Source organism: Engystomops pustulosus, chromosome 6 (genome assembly GCF_040894005.1).
Source record: "Engystomops pustulosus chromosome 6, aEngPut4.maternal, whole genome shotgun sequence".
NCBI classification, from domain to species: domain Eukaryota; kingdom Metazoa; phylum Chordata; class Amphibia; order Anura; family Leptodactylidae; genus Engystomops; species Engystomops pustulosus.
The window spans coordinates 172,876,599-172,891,606 of NC_092416.1; the positions used below are offsets into that span (position 1 = coordinate 172,876,599).

Here is a 15,008-nt window from a genome sequence, read left to right on the forward strand (position 1 = left end):
ATTCCCACCCGGCACATGTACACCACGCACAACCTTATCTTTCCTAATCATCCTTAATAAGGGCTCAATCGCACACACAAACACAATAGGAGACAGAGGACACCCCTGTCTCACCCCTGAACACACTTTTACACTCTCAGTCAACACCCCATTCACCAAAATTTTACTTCCAATATCCTCATACAAACTCCTCACTCTTTCCACAAACTCTCCCGGAAAACCCATTCTAACTAATACACTAAATAAAAAACCATGCGCCAATCTATCGTATGCCTTCTCAAAGTCTATAGACAACACATACACTCCCTTCTTTCTCTCCTTGCAATCCCACAACACATCCCTCAACATACACAGACATTCCTGAATCCTTCTCCCTGGTACCGCACAATACTGATCCTCACATACAACTGACTCAATCACCCCTTTCATTCGATTTGCCAACAATTTCGCATAAATTTTATAGTCGCAATTAAGCAGACTAATCGGTCTCCAATTCTTTAAACTTCTTAGATCCCCCTTTTTAGGTAATAACACGATCACACCACCTTTCATACTTTCAGCCATTCTTACATTCTCCCACATATACTTACACACTTCCACCACATCTTTGCCAATCACACTCCACATCACTCTATAAAATTCCACAGACAATCCATCCTCACCTGGCGTTTTATTTAACTTCATACTTGCTATCACCTCCCACACTTCATCCAAACTTATCTCTTTCATCAACATACCTTTATCACATTCATTCACTTGATCATCCAAAAATGTCAACACCTCACTCTCCAAACCTACATCCCTATCTTTCTTTCTAAACAAACACTCATAAAATTTCACAATCTCGCCTTCCACATCAATACTCACACTTCCATCTTCACACAACACCTCATCCAAACTTGCCCTCTTTGAAAAGACTTTTTTGAAAAAAAATCTTGAACATTTTTCATCATGCTCCAATTTTTCAATTTTTGCCCTCATGATAATACTTTTTCCTTTCTTTTCCAATTCTTTCCTAATCTCATTCCTCACACACTCCAAATCCCTCGACACATCTTCACCCCACTCACGCATACATAACAAAAAATTCAAACGCTCGTTCAAACTTTTAAATTCATTCTTCCTTTCACCAGCCTTTCTAACCCCATACTTCTTAAAGAAAAATCTCACCTCATTCTTAACCCAATCCCACCACTCTAAAACACTCCCAAACTCATTTTTCTTTTCGACCCACTTTTTATACTTAAACTCAAAATCCTTTTTCACATCCTCACATTCTAACAAACTCACATTCAACTTCCATACCCCATTCCCGTACTTCCTATCACTCATCACATCCATCCTTCCAGACAACATCACATGATCCGAAAAACACACCTTTTTTTGTGTGTAACTAAAATTACAAAACCCATCAGAAACAAAAATATAGTCCAACTTTGACTCCACCCCTCCTCTATCAGAAAAATAAGTCATTAAATTAACATTGCATAACCCCTGTAAATCTTTTAAACCAAAATCCCCCAAAACATCAACCAAAACCCTCCCAGACATATCCATAGCACTTTTTGTCAAATCACTATTAAAATCCCCAACTAAAATTACTGGATCCCTTCCTTGTAAAAAAAACTTAATTTTGTTAAACAAATCCACCCGCTCATTTTTACACACCGACGCATACATATTAATAACTTTAAACAAAACATTTTTAAACTTACACACAGCCATCATACATCTCCCAGGTTCAATCACAACATAATTTTCTAAACTAACTCGATTTGACTTAAACAAAATACCCACCCCACTATTCCTATTACCCCCACATCCAGACCATACCGACTCCCCCCATAACCACTCCCCCTCACTCACTCCTTCACTTATTCCACATTCCTGTAAACAAAAAATATCAAAAACTTCATTTTTCAACAAATCAAAAATGGCAGTTCTGCGATTCCTAGAACTGAAAACTCTCACATTTTGAGAGTTTAACACAAAACCTGAGGATAGAAAAACACAAAAAACTTAACAATACCAAACCTGGTCAAAAGAAATGTTCAAATTTTAAATCAAAATCAGGTTCCCTGAACCTCAGAGCTATCCTCCATAGGGTCCACCCCCTGTTGCGATAAACACGAAAATCTCGAACCCGACAAGAAGCTCTCGACAGGTGGGTCCGGCTTAAACCTCTTGGTTTCCGTCTTCCTAGACACCGCAAAGGGAGATGCTTCTCCCCCACTGCTCTCAATTGTGTCCCCACCACCCTCCCTTTTACACAGTGGAGTCCCATCTGGTGAGGAGAACTCCACAATATTTTCTGCGTCGGACTCATGTACCGGACTCATACATGATAAGATGTTTACATCAAAGTCCACCGGAGAAGCACACTCCATGCTGGCACTCTCTTCAAGAACTTGAGCTACCTCCTCCTCCTTCCTCCTCCTCTCCCGTTCTTCCTCCTCTCTTTTTTCTTCCTCCTGCCTTCTTTTCTCTTCTGCCTTCCTCTCCTCCTCTCTCTTTCTCAGGAACGCTGTCTGTGCAGCAGCCCTCCTCATTTCTTCCTCTCTTTCTTGGTTCCTTCTCAACTCCGCCACAGGGCAGTCGCTGAACCGATGCCCAGTATCTCCACACATGTCGCATTTCCTCCCTACCGGACATTTAGCAGCAGTGTGGCCAGGGTCTTTGCACACCCTGCAAACTTGACCCTTGGTGCATTCCTCCTGTACATGACCAAACTCGTAACATCGTCTGCAATATTCCGGCTGATTTGCAAAAGACACGAAGCCTCTGTATCCCCCAAACGTGAAGTTTGATGGGGGGTAGGCAAAACCGCCCGGGTTTTCCGGGTCCAAACGGAATTGGACAAAGGCCCTCATTTTACATTTGTATATGTCAAGCTCATTCACTAATTTGTCTATTTTACCCACTTTGACACAATATTTCGACAAGAAACATGAAATCACTTCTGGTGGGGTATATGGGTCGTACACGTGCACTACCACCATTACATCCTGTTGGGCAAATAACGGCAACACTTTAACACCAACCATCAAAGGGTCATGTCTAAGTTCTTTCAGCCGCTCAAAAACATTCAGGCATCTCTTATCATGGTTAAATGTCACCTCATAAGCACCCTGCTTTGGGTAAGAGTTGACGCTCCAGATTTCTTCCTTCCTCACGCCAATTTTCTCCATTATCACCGTCTTCACCATGAATTTCATTTCGTTCCTTGTCTTGTCTCCCACGTCCACTTCCATCCTGATGGTGTTTCTGTATCCAGGCATGTTCTTCCAAAAAAGGTTACTGTCGGCCTTCCGCCACAGACGATCTCTTCTCCTCGGGCTAGACTACCTGAGGTTTTACCCCCAAGCGTCCCCCCTCAACCTTTCGTCACGTCCGGACAAGCCAGATATCGTGCCAAAAGGCCGAGAAGCGATACCGACCATAGCTCGCCCAGACCGGGCCCCCTTCAGAACTCTCAGCACTGCTCACGGAGAGGAGACACCGCCAGGAGGCGAAAAACCTACTCTGCAAGTCACACAGTCCTCTGCGTGGGGACGATTAATCTGCATAGGACCGCCCCCAACAGGCACCTCCCCCGCAAAGCAGCAGGGGGGCCGAGCGAGCGGGCGTCTGCACTTCATCTGCCAGCCGCCCGCTGCTACACCCTCCCCACAACAACTCTTTTGTCAAGTCAGTCTGACCGACCGACTGCCTGCCTGCCTGACGGCTCAGAGATCACTTTTCCTTTCTCTTGACACAGCCGCTGGACGGTGTGAGGGGACAAGCACGCTCGCTCCAGCACACGCTGATAGCTACAGCTTACCTTCGGTCGTTCGCACCTTCTCAGACTGTGACTGCTAGCAGTGGAGGAGGAAGCAGCCAAATCTCAACCTGCAGGTGTCTTCGATTCAAGTAGACGGCTCCAGACTAATCATGATCCAATTAGCTCCAATTAATTAGGCCGCCGATTAGGTCACTTTTATTTTTCCTTTTTTTTTTTTTTCCTTTGTTCCGGGTCGGGCCCATTTAGCACCTCATTAATCAATTAGTGAGAAGCCTTTGTTCCTCCTGCAAAAGACACAGCACACAACACACCTGAGTAGGTGACAAAGCACAAGAGCGTCGTCGACGTCACATTGCAAACTTCGGCTCCATTTCTTTTCCCTTTTCCAAAGTTTTGCTATTTATTTCTCTATCTTTTTCACCAAGTTAAGAAGGGGTGCACCGGTCCTGGAGGTACTGCAATACCAGGTCAATGCGTGGAGTGGACAGAGCAAGCTCTTTTTCCATCTCCCTGTTCCAAAAATCCATTTAATATATGGTCCCCAGATAGGGGACGTATCAGATATTAAACTGATAAGAACAGATACTACACTTGATCTTAGCCAAAAGGCCGAGAAGCGATACCGACCATAGCTCGCCCAGACCGGGCCCCCTTCAGAACTCTCAGCACTGCTCACGGAGAGGAGACACCGCCAGGAGGCGAAAAACCTACTCTGCAAGTCACACAGTCCTCTGCGTGGGGACGATTAATCTGCATAGGACCGCCCCCAACAGGCACCTCCCCCGCAAAGCAGCAGGGGGGCCGAGCGAGCGGGCGTCTGCACTTCATCTGCCAGCCGCCCGCTGCTACACCCTCCCCACAACAACTCTTTTGTCAAGTCAGTCTGACCGACCGACTGCCTGCCTGCCTGACGGCTCAGAGATCACTTTTCCTTTCTCTTGACACAGCCGCTGGACGGTGTGAGGGGACAAGCACGCTCGCTCCAGCACACGCTGATAGCTACAGCTTACCTTCGGTCGTTCGCACCTTCTCAGACTGTGACTGCTAGCAGTGGAGGAGGAAGCAGCCAAATCTCAACCTGCAGGTGTCTTCGATTCAAGTAGACGGCTCCAGACTAATCATGATCCAATTAGCTCCAATTAATTAGGCCGCCGATTAGGTCACTTTTATTTTTCCTTTTTTTTTTTTTTCCTTTGTTCCGGGTCGGGCCCATTTAGCACCTCATTAATCAATTAGTGAGAAGCCTTTGTTCCTCCTGCAAAAGACACAGCACACAACACACCTGAGTAGGTGACAAAGCACAAGAGCGTCGTCGACGTCACATTGCAAACTTCGGCTCCATTTCTTTTCCCTTTTCCAAAGTTTTGCTATTTATTTCTCTATCTTTTTCACCAAGTTAAGAAGGGGTGCACCGGTCCTGGAGGTACTGCAATACCAGGTCAATGCGTGGAGTGGACAGAGCAAGCTCTTTTTCCATCTCCCTGTTCCAAAAATCCATTTAATATATGGTCCCCAGATAGGGGACGTATCAGATATTAAACTGATAAGAACAGATACTACACTTGATCTTAGCCAAAAGGCCGAGAAGCGATACCGACCATAGCTCGCCCAGACCGGGCCCCCTTCAGAACTCTCAGCACTGCTCACGGAGAGGAGACACCGCCAGGAGGCGAAAAACCTACTCTGCAAGTCACACAGTCCTCTGCGTGGGGACGATTAATCTGCATAGGACCGCCCCCAACAGGCACCTCCCCCGCAAAGCAGCAGGGGGGCCGAGCGAGCGGGCGTCTGCACTTCATCTGCCAGCCGCCCGCTGCTACACCCTCCCCACAACAACTCTTTTGTCAAGTCAGTCTGACCGACCGACTGCCTGCCTGCCTGACGGCTCAGAGATCACTTTTCCTTTCTCTTGACACAGCCGCTGGACGGTGTGAGGGGACAAGCACGCTCGCTCCAGCACACGCTGATAGCTACAGCTTACCTTCGGTCGTTCGCACCTTCTCAGACTGTGACTGCTAGCAGTGGAGGAGGAAGCAGCCAAATCTCAACCTGCAGGTGTCTTCGATTCAAGTAGACGGCTCCAGACTAATCATGATCCAATTAGCTCCAATTAATTAGGCCGCCGATTAGGTCACTTTTATTTTTCCTTTTTTTTTTTTTTCCTTTGTTCCGGGTCGGGCCCATTTAGCACCTCATTAATCAATTAGTGAGAAGCCTTTGTTCCTCCTGCAAAAGACACAGCACACAACACACCTGAGTAGGTGACAAAGCACAAGAGCGTCGTCGACGTCACATTGCAAACTTCGGCTCCATTTCTTTTCCCTTTTCCAAAGTTTTGCTATTTATTTCTCTATCTTTTTCACCAAGTTAAGAAGGGGTGCACCGGTCCTGGAGGTACTGCAATACCAGGTCAATGCGTGGAGTGGACAGAGCAAGCTCTTTTTCCATCTCCCTGTTCCAAAAATCCATTTAATATATGGTCCCCAGATAGGGGACGTATCAGATATTAAACTGATAAGAACAGATACTACACTTGATCTTAGCCAAAAGGCCGAGAAGCGATACCGACCATAGCTCGCCCAGACCGGGCCCCCTTCAGAACTCTCAGCACTGCTCACGGAGAGGAGACACCGCCAGGAGGCGAAAAACCTACTCTGCAAGTCACACAGTCCTCTGCGTGGGGACGATTAATCTGCATAGGACCGCCCCCAACAGGCACCTCCCCCGCAAAGCAGCAGGGGGGCCGAGCGAGCGGGCGTCTGCACTTCATCTGCCAGCCGCCCGCTGCTACACCCTCCCCACAACAACTCTTTTGTCAAGTCAGTCTGACCGACCGACTGCCTGCCTGCCTGACGGCTCAGAGATCACTTTTCCTTTCTCTTGACACAGCCGCTGGACGGTGTGAGGGGACAAGCACGCTCGCTCCAGCACACGCTGATAGCTACAGCTTACCTTCGGTCGTTCGCACCTTCTCAGACTGTGACTGCTAGCAGTGGAGGAGGAAGCAGCCAAATCTCAACCTGCAGGTGTCTTCGATTCAAGTAGACGGCTCCAGACTAATCATGATCCAATTAGCTCCAATTAATTAGGCCGCCGATTAGGTCACTTTTATTTTTCCTTTTTTTTTTTTTTCCTTTGTTCCGGGTCGGGCCCATTTAGCACCTCATTAATCAATTAGTGAGAAGCCTTTGTTCCTCCTGCAAAAGACACAGCACACAACACACCTGAGTAGGTGACAAAGCACAAGAGCGTCGTCGACGTCACATTGCAAACTTCGGCTCCATTTCTTTTCCCTTTTCCAAAGTTTTGCTATTTATTTCTCTATCTTTTTCACCAAGTTAAGAAGGGGTGCACCGGTCCTGGAGGTACTGCAATACCAGGTCAATGCGTGGAGTGGACAGAGCAAGCTCTTTTTCCATCTCCCTGTTCCAAAAATCCATTTAATATATGGTCCCCAGATAGGGGACGTATCAGATATTAAACTGATAAGAACAGATTTTTTTTGATTGAAAGAGCCTTTATTCACAGATACACAGTAAAACTTACAGACAGTGTGTGCCATGACGCAGCATGGGCTTTGTACAAAGCACACAATAAATTAAGATACACTCCTAGCACTATCCTAACACTATGGCAGAATAAGTGCTACTCTAGCATACTAGCTCAGGCAAACAAAAAACACACATTTCTCAATAAAAAAAACTAACCTGCAACAGGGGGTGGGAGGGGGGGAGGGAGGAGGGGAAGGGGGTAAGTTGTCACAGGCCCGAAGCTTTATTGAAAAATCACAGACACATGAGGGAGGTAGGGGGGAAGGAGAGGATGGTAAGTCCTCTTCTTCCTGGATGCCTCCTCCTGTGAGGAAAGAGGCAAAGTCCCATAACTCCCTAAATAAAGTCCAAGAAAAACAAAGTCCACAAGAGAAAATGAAGAAGAAGCTTGTCAGTCCTCTTCTTCTGAGTCCACCCTGCTGTCAAGGGAGGCGTAGTCTCTGAGCTGGCTCAAGACTAGCCGGTGACAGTCCTGGATGGACAAAGTTTCTCTGTGGAGGGTGAGGCGCCTCCTGGCGTACCACAAGACGTCTTTGAAGCAGTTCATAAGACGCCAGGCATCCTGGATGGCCCCCACCGTGTGGGTGCCTTGGAACAGGCCATAAAGTGCAGCGTGGCACGTCATGGTGTTCCTGGGCACAGAAAGAAGCAGTTCGTGATCCAGAGCTTTCAACAGGCCCCGAGCAAAGGGGCATTCCCAGAACAGGTGCAATGATGTCTCCTCCGCAAAGGGACACCGGGGGCAGTACTGGGTTTTGCTCAGGTTGCGGGCTGCCATAAATGACCGGGTGGGGAGGCCCCCCTGGATGGCCATCCATGACAGATCCTTGTGCCAGTTGTTAAGCCTTTCACACGACATGTTGGACCACACGGTGTCCATGGTGCTGGTGGTCAGCCCCGGAACACACTCCACAAGATCCTTGGCTCTGATGACTTTGTGGATAGTTTTAGGCTTCCACAAATCCGGCTTGAGTCCCTCCAGATGTTGATCCCTCACAAATTTCACCGCCCTGGCATAGTACCAGGGAGGATCCCAGTTGTAAGGGAAGGAGCTGTTCCACTTGTCCCAACCAAGCCCCCGCCACAGGGGAAGAAGGAAAAAGCGGGACATGGACTTTCCGGCAGAGTCCCTTGGTGTTCGCAGAGTTCGTCGGACCATGTCACACACAAAAGAAATCCAAAGCAAAGTGGGGATGTCGGGGATGCCCTTACCCCCCTTGCGAGGCTCCTTGTACATGACAGACCTTTTGACTCTGTCCATCTTTGAACCCCAAACAAACTTAAACACGGTCCTGGTAATGGCCTTGCTGACTTCGGCCGTGGGAGGCCATGCCTGTGCCGTGTAGTGTAGCACAGGCAGCACCTCGTTACGCAGGACCAATGCTTTCCCCGTGAGGGTAAGCTGTCTGAGGGCCCACAGTCCAATCCGTTGGTTTACCTTGGCCAAGCGTTCTTGCCAAGACTTCGTGGCTGCTCCGTCTTTCCCAAACCAAACCCCCAAAACCTTGATAAAGTCTTGCTGGATGGTGAAGGGAAGAGGTGCAGAAGAAGCAGGGTGCCAATCCCCGAAGAGCATGACCTCCGACTTCTTGCAGTTGACCTTTGCCCCCGAAGCTTGTCCGAACAGCTCACACGTCTGGGCGAGTTCCGTCACCGAACGCTGGTCTGCGCAGAAGACGGTCACGTCGTCCATGTAGAGTGAGCACTTGACCTCGGCGTGTCCTGGTCCCGGTGCGGTGATCCCTCTGATCTCTCCTCTCTGCCGGATAGATTCTGCGAACAGCTCTATAACACAAACAAAGAGAAGAGGTGAAAGAGGGCAGCCTTGTCTAACCCCTGAAAGGATAGGAAAGGGGTTAGTCTTCCAGCCGTTCACCAACACCGTGCTGCAAATGTCAGAATACATCAGGTTAACATAGGTACAAAACATTTTCCCCAGACCAAGCTTGCGCAGTACTTTACCCATGAATTCATGCGAGACTCGGTCGAAGGCCTTCTCCTGATCAAGGCTGACCAGGGCTGCGCGGATGCGGCGGCTTCTGATGTAATGCACCGTGTCTCTCATGAGGGCTAGACTGTCTGCAATCCTGCGGCCTGGGATGCCGCAGGTCTGGTCCGGGTGGATGATCTTCCCTATGACGCCCTTCAGTCTGTTTGCTAGGACCTTTGCCAGGATCTTGTAGTCCACGTTGAGGAGTGAGATGGGACGCCAATTCTTCAGGTCACACCTCTCTCCCTTCCGCTTGTACAGGATCGTGATCATTCCTTGCCTCAATGACGGCGGCATACTGCCCTCCACCACCATCTCCCCAAAGAGCTCCAGCAAGTCCGGGCAGATGAGGTCCCCCAGCGCTACATAGAGCTCCGCTGGGAGGCCGTCACTGCCCGGAGTCCTGCCGGGTCTAAAGGATTTAGCGGCAGAGAGCAGCTCGTCCACCGTCAAAGGGGCGTCCATTTCCGTGGCACCTGCAGGATCAAGGGGGTTAGTGATACCTGCTAGGAACCTCTCGGCGGCTTCCGTGTCTGTGGTTTTCGGGGCGTAGAGGCTGCTGTAGAAGTCGGCGACGACTCCCATCACTGCCTTTTTGCCCCGCTGCATGTTTCCGGCTTCGTCGCGCAGCTCAGTCAGGGGCGTGTGGCCGGCGTGGACTTTCCTGAAAAAGAAAGAGTTACACTTCTCACCCTTCTCCAGGTTGTCCATTTTGGCACGAAAGATGATTCGCTTGGATTCCTCCTCAAAGTGACTTTTCAGACGCTTCTTGGTGTCCTCCAGCTCCTCTCTGACGTCCCAGCCGCAGTGGTGGAGGTCCTGCAGTGATCTCAGCTGACGCTGGAGCTCTCTGAAGTCCCTTTTCACTTTGGCCGCCTGCCGCCTGCCTTTGTCCTGAAAGAAACTACGCAATTCAACTTTAGCATACTCCCACCATTCACTGACAGTAGCAAACAAACATTTGTCATTCCTCAAAACCATGTAGACATCTCTAAGCTCCTCCCGCACTCCCTCCTGTTCCAGCAAGGCACAGTTCAGTTTCCAGGACCCTGGGCCAGTTGGAAAACCATGGCCCAGGGCGCCCCGAACCTGGACGGCCCTGTGGTCAGAGAAGAAGCAGGGGACCACAGAGTACCCACACGGCTTGATCGCTCTAGAGGTGAACACGAAGTCTATCCGGGAACGCAGTGAGCCATCGGGGCGGCTCCACGTGTAATTCACGGAGCCGCACCCCATGGAACCCACCGCGTCCTTTAAGGATGCTTCAGTTACCATCTCTATGAGCAGTTTGGACGTGACATCAAGCTTGCTCGAGGTGCCGGAGCTGCGCCCATCTTCCTCTATGGGGCAGTTGAAGTCTCCGGCCATCACTACGGCCCGGGTGGTGGCGAGCTGCGGTCTGAGGTTCTGGAAAAGTTCCAGACGCTCACCCTTGTCAGGGGATGCGTACACGCTGATTAGCCGCACGGGCTCACCCGCCCAGGAGCCATCTACGACCAGAAGTCGGCCGCAGACTAGCTCCTGGACGGAATCAAGCGTGAAAGCGCTTCCCCTGAGAAGGATGGCGGTGCCTGCAGACTTACAGTCGCCCCCCCCGGACCAGTAGGACGGGCCGTGACTCCACTGCCTGGCCAGATGTTGGTAGGACCTAGAGGAGGGGAGAGCACATTCCTGCAACATAAAAACATCACCTGGTTGGGAGGCAAGAAAGGTTAGTACAGTCGAACAACGAAACTTATCTCTAATGCTTCTAACATTAATGGAGAAAATGGTTAGATTCGCCATCATGGAAAAAGAAAAAGAGGGTGGTTAGGTTGGGACGATACAGCCCTAGTTACCTATCCCGTCAGGTGGCTCTTCCTGCTGGAGGATCGGGGATCCCTCTGCAGTATCCAGCATCTCGTCTATCAACGGATTGAGGGGTGCTGGCAGGTCGTGGAAGCTGGGGCTCTCAGGGTAGTAATCCAGCATGTTCTCAATTTCTGCTTGCAGAACCAGGTCTATAGCGGGAGTGGAGGGCTGTTCGTTCTCCACCAGTACTATTTTCCTGGTGGTCTCTGCTACTGGGCTCTCCGCCTGCTTCCTCTTCCGTTTCTTCTTTGTCTTTGTCTCGGTCTCAGTGCCTGGATCTGTGGGGACAGAGGAAGAGACAAGGGCTTGGGAGGAGAGGTTGGGGAAGTTCTCCACCGTGTAGGATAGGGGATCAGCAGCAGGGGGAGGGGTTTGGGTTAGTGCTGCTGATTCCTGGGGGGTTGCCTTATGGGCCGGTGGCTGAACTGCTGAGACCCCGACTAGGGGGGTGATGGTGGTCTCAGTGGGGGGAGGGGAGGGTTTGGAGTTGGCCTGGGCGGGAGGGGGGGAAGGTGTCACCTTCTTTGTCTTACCCGTCTTCAGTTTTGACACCTCTGCGGGCTTGGCCACATTCCTGGACGTCTGAGTCACCTTCTTTGACGCCTTCTTTTGTTCTGCCGGTTGGTCACCCGACACCTTTGCCTTGGGCTTCTTTGTTGTCTCAGCAGGGGAGCGAGCTTCAAAGCCCTTTCCCGGAGCCGAGGCAGCCACCTCCGCCCATGTTTTCCTCCTTTGTGGACAGGTTTTGTAGACATGTCCAGTCAGGCCGCAAAGGTTGCAAGTAGACTTTCTGGGACAATCTTTGGTTTCGTGGCCTGTAACCCTGCAATTCTTGCAGGCTTCCTCCTTGCAGGCCTTCATCTGATGACCCGTCTTGCCACACTTCCTGCAGGTTTGCGGCATATCCGGATAATAGATGAGGCCGTGGGAGTTGCCCAACATGAATGCTTGGGGCAGGTGTTTGAAACCGTCTTCTGATGCAGAATCCTTCTGCAGCAGGACTGTCGCAGCCCACTTGCCCATCCAAAGGTTGTAGCAGTTCAGGACCTTTTCGGGGCCCCTCACCACCGTGCAGTACCTTTGGAGGAATGTCTCGATGTCCTTGCCGGGGGTCCGCAGGTTCCACATTGACACGATGATCCTCCTCTCCTCCCTCTGTAGCAGGCAACTGCATAAGAATTTGGAGAACGGGGAATCCGGCGTCGCTGCTTTCACTGCTTCCCAGTACCTCTTACAGACCGACATGGAGATGAAGGTCACATAAAAGATCCCGGCAACCATGGCTTGGATCCCAAAGATCTCGTGGCTCAGGATCCCCTGGTCCAGCAGCATCTTCTTGCAGAAGACGTCCTTGGACATGTCCGGCACCCTTCCGTCCACCTCCTTCAGCTTCAGGGCCACCGTATCCCTCATGTAGGGAGGGAGCTTTGGGGGCTCCTGGGTCTTCCTGGGCGGCTTCTGAACCCGAGAAGTGGTGGGGGCTTCGGGGTTGGGGACAGCTGCAGGTCCTGGGGTCTGTACCTCGGGTCCTGGGTCTTTGGCCTCCAGTCTTGGGGTTTCAGCCTTTGGGGCTTCCTCCTCCAGTCTTGGGGCTTCTTTGGGGGTCTTCTGCTTCTTCTTCCTTGCCTCCTTGCTTGCTGGAGCCATGGCTTCGGCTTGCTTGGGGGGTTAAAGAAGAAAAGGTGCAGAAATCCTTGAGCAGGGTCCTCAGCAGAACTTTCCCCAGGGGGAGAAAGCAATGAAGATTTTCCTGCTTGGTCCGGAGGTTCCTAGCCGATCGCTAGGAGCAAGGTTCCACCGGCAGAAATTCCTCCAGAAGAAACAAAGAAGAAGAAGAAAAAGTAATCCCAGAGATAATCCAAGGTTCTTCCAAGAAGCAGCAAGAAAAAGCAGCAACTCTTCCAAATCTTTTCAAAAATCCAGGGTTCCTTCTTCAGATCTTCAGTCTTCCAGAGTTCTTTGTCAGATCCAAGGCAGTTTCTTGAAAAGATACTACACTTGATCTTAGCCAAAAGGCCGAGAAGCGATACCGACCATAGCTCGCCCAGACCGGGCCCCCTTCAGAACTCTCAGCACTGCTCACGGAGAGGAGACACCGCCAGGAGGCGAAAAACCTACTCTGCAAGTCACACAGTCCTCTGCGTGGGGACGATTAATCTGCATAGGACCGCCCCCAACAGGCACCTCCCCCGCAAAGCAGCAGGGGGGCCGAGCGAGCGGGCGTCTGCACTTCATCTGCCAGCCGCCCGCTGCTACACCCTCCCCACAACAACTCTTTTGTCAAGTCAGTCTGACCGACCGACTGCCTGCCTGCCTGACGGCTCAGAGATCACTTTTCCTTTCTCTTGACACAGCCGCTGGACGGTGTGAGGGGACAAGCACGCTCGCTCCAGCACACGCTGATAGCTACAGCTTACCTTCGGTCGTTCGCACCTTCTCAGACTGTGACTGCTAGCAGTGGAGGAGGAAGCAGCCAAATCTCAACCTGCAGGTGTCTTCGATTCAAGTAGACGGCTCCAGACTAATCATGATCCAATTAGCTCCAATTAATTAGGCCGCCGATTAGGTCACTTTTATTTTTCCTTTTTTTTTTTTTTCCTTTGTTCCGGGTCGGGCCCATTTAGCACCTCATTAATCAATTAGTGAGAAGCCTTTGTTCCTCCTGCAAAAGACACAGCACACAACACACCTGAGTAGGTGACAAAGCACAAGAGCGTCGTCGACGTCACATTGCAAACTTCGGCTCCATTTCTTTTCCCTTTTCCAAAGTTTTGCTATTTATTTCTCTATCTTTTTCACCAAGTTAAGAAGGGGTGCACCGGTCCTGGAGGTACTGCAATACCAGGTCAATGCGTGGAGTGGACAGAGCAAGCTCTTTTTCCATCTCCCTGTTCCAAAAATCCATTTAATATATGGTCCCCAGATAGGGGACGTATCAGATATTAAACTGATAAGAACAGATACTACACTTGATCTTAGCCAAAAGGCCGAGAAGCGATACCGACCATAGCTCGCCCAGACCGGGCCCCCTTCAGAACTCTCAGCACTGCTCACGGAGAGGAGACACCGCCAGGAGGCGAAAAACCTACTCTGCAAGTCACACAGTCCTCTGCGTGGGGACGATTAATCTGCATAGGACCGCCCCCAACAGGCACCTCCCCCGCAAAGCAGCAGGGGGGCCGAGCGAGCGGGCGTCTGCACTTCATCTGCCAGCCGCCCGCTGCTACACCCTCCCCACAACAACTCTTTTGTCAAGTCAGTCTGACCGACCGACTGCCTGCCTGCCTGACGGCTCAGAGATCACTTTTCCTTTCTCTTGACACAGCCGCTGGACGGTGTGAGGGGACAAGCACGCTCGCTCCAGCACACGCTGATAGCTACAGCTTACCTTCGGTCGTTCGCACCTTCTCAGACTGTGACTGCTAGCAGTGGAGGAGGAAGCAGCCAAATCTCAACCTGCAGGTGTCTTCGATTCAAGTAGACGGCTCCAGACTAATCATGATCCAATTAGCTCCAATTAATTAGGCCGCCGATTAGGTCACTTTTATTTTTCCTTTTTTTTTTTTTTCCTTTGTTCCGGGTCGGGCCCATTTAGCACCTCATTAATCAATTAGTGAGAAGCCTTTGTTCCTCCTGCAAAAGACACAGCACACAACACACCTGAGTAGGTGACAAAGCACAAGAGCGTCGTCGACGTCACATTGCAAACTTCGGCTCCATTTCTTTTCCCTTTTCCAAAGTTTTGCTATTTATTTCTCTATCTTTTTCACCAAGTTAAGAAGGGGTGCACCGGTCCTGGAGGTACTGCAATACCAGGTCAATGCGTGGAGTGGAC

At 50.4% G+C, this 15,008-nt stretch overlaps 1 protein-coding gene, 4 non-coding genes and 2 pseudogenes across 5 annotated transcripts; all 7 read right to left on the reverse strand.

Annotated features, from left to right (window-relative positions):
* Positions 1–4,211: 4,211 nt before the first annotated feature.
* On the reverse strand, positions 4,212–4,402 carry LOC140066357 (U2 spliceosomal RNA). Its single transcript, XR_011848226.1, has one exon. It is a non-coding gene; the product is annotated as a U2 spliceosomal RNA (small nuclear RNA).
* A 780-nt stretch (positions 4,403–5,182) lies between these two features.
* LOC140066368 (U2 spliceosomal RNA) lies at positions 5,183–5,373 on the reverse strand. The gene has a single exon (XR_011848230.1). It is a non-coding gene; the product is annotated as a U2 spliceosomal RNA (small nuclear RNA).
* Positions 5,374–6,153: 780 nt separating this feature from the next.
* Positions 6,154–6,344, reverse strand: LOC140066379 (U2 spliceosomal RNA). The gene has a single exon (XR_011848233.1). It is a non-coding gene; the product is annotated as a U2 spliceosomal RNA (small nuclear RNA).
* Positions 6,345–7,124: 780 nt separating this feature from the next.
* LOC140066277 (U2 spliceosomal RNA) lies at positions 7,125–7,300 on the reverse strand (annotated as a pseudogene).
* Positions 7,301–10,464: 3,164 nt separating this feature from the next.
* LOC140065039 (uncharacterized) lies at positions 10,465–13,129 on the reverse strand. Its single transcript, XM_072112472.1, has one exon. The coding sequence runs from the start codon at positions 12,818–12,820 to the stop codon at positions 11,153–11,155; it is 1,668 nt and encodes a 555-aa protein (XP_071968573.1). The 5' UTR covers positions 12,821–13,129; the 3' UTR covers positions 10,465–11,152.
* On the reverse strand, positions 13,038–13,201 carry LOC140066373 (U2 spliceosomal RNA; annotated as a pseudogene).
* Positions 13,202–13,981: 780 nt separating this feature from the next.
* On the reverse strand, positions 13,982–14,172 carry LOC140066390 (U2 spliceosomal RNA). Its single transcript, XR_011848237.1, has one exon. It is a non-coding gene; the product is annotated as a U2 spliceosomal RNA (small nuclear RNA).
* Positions 14,173–15,008: the final 836 nt, after the last annotated feature.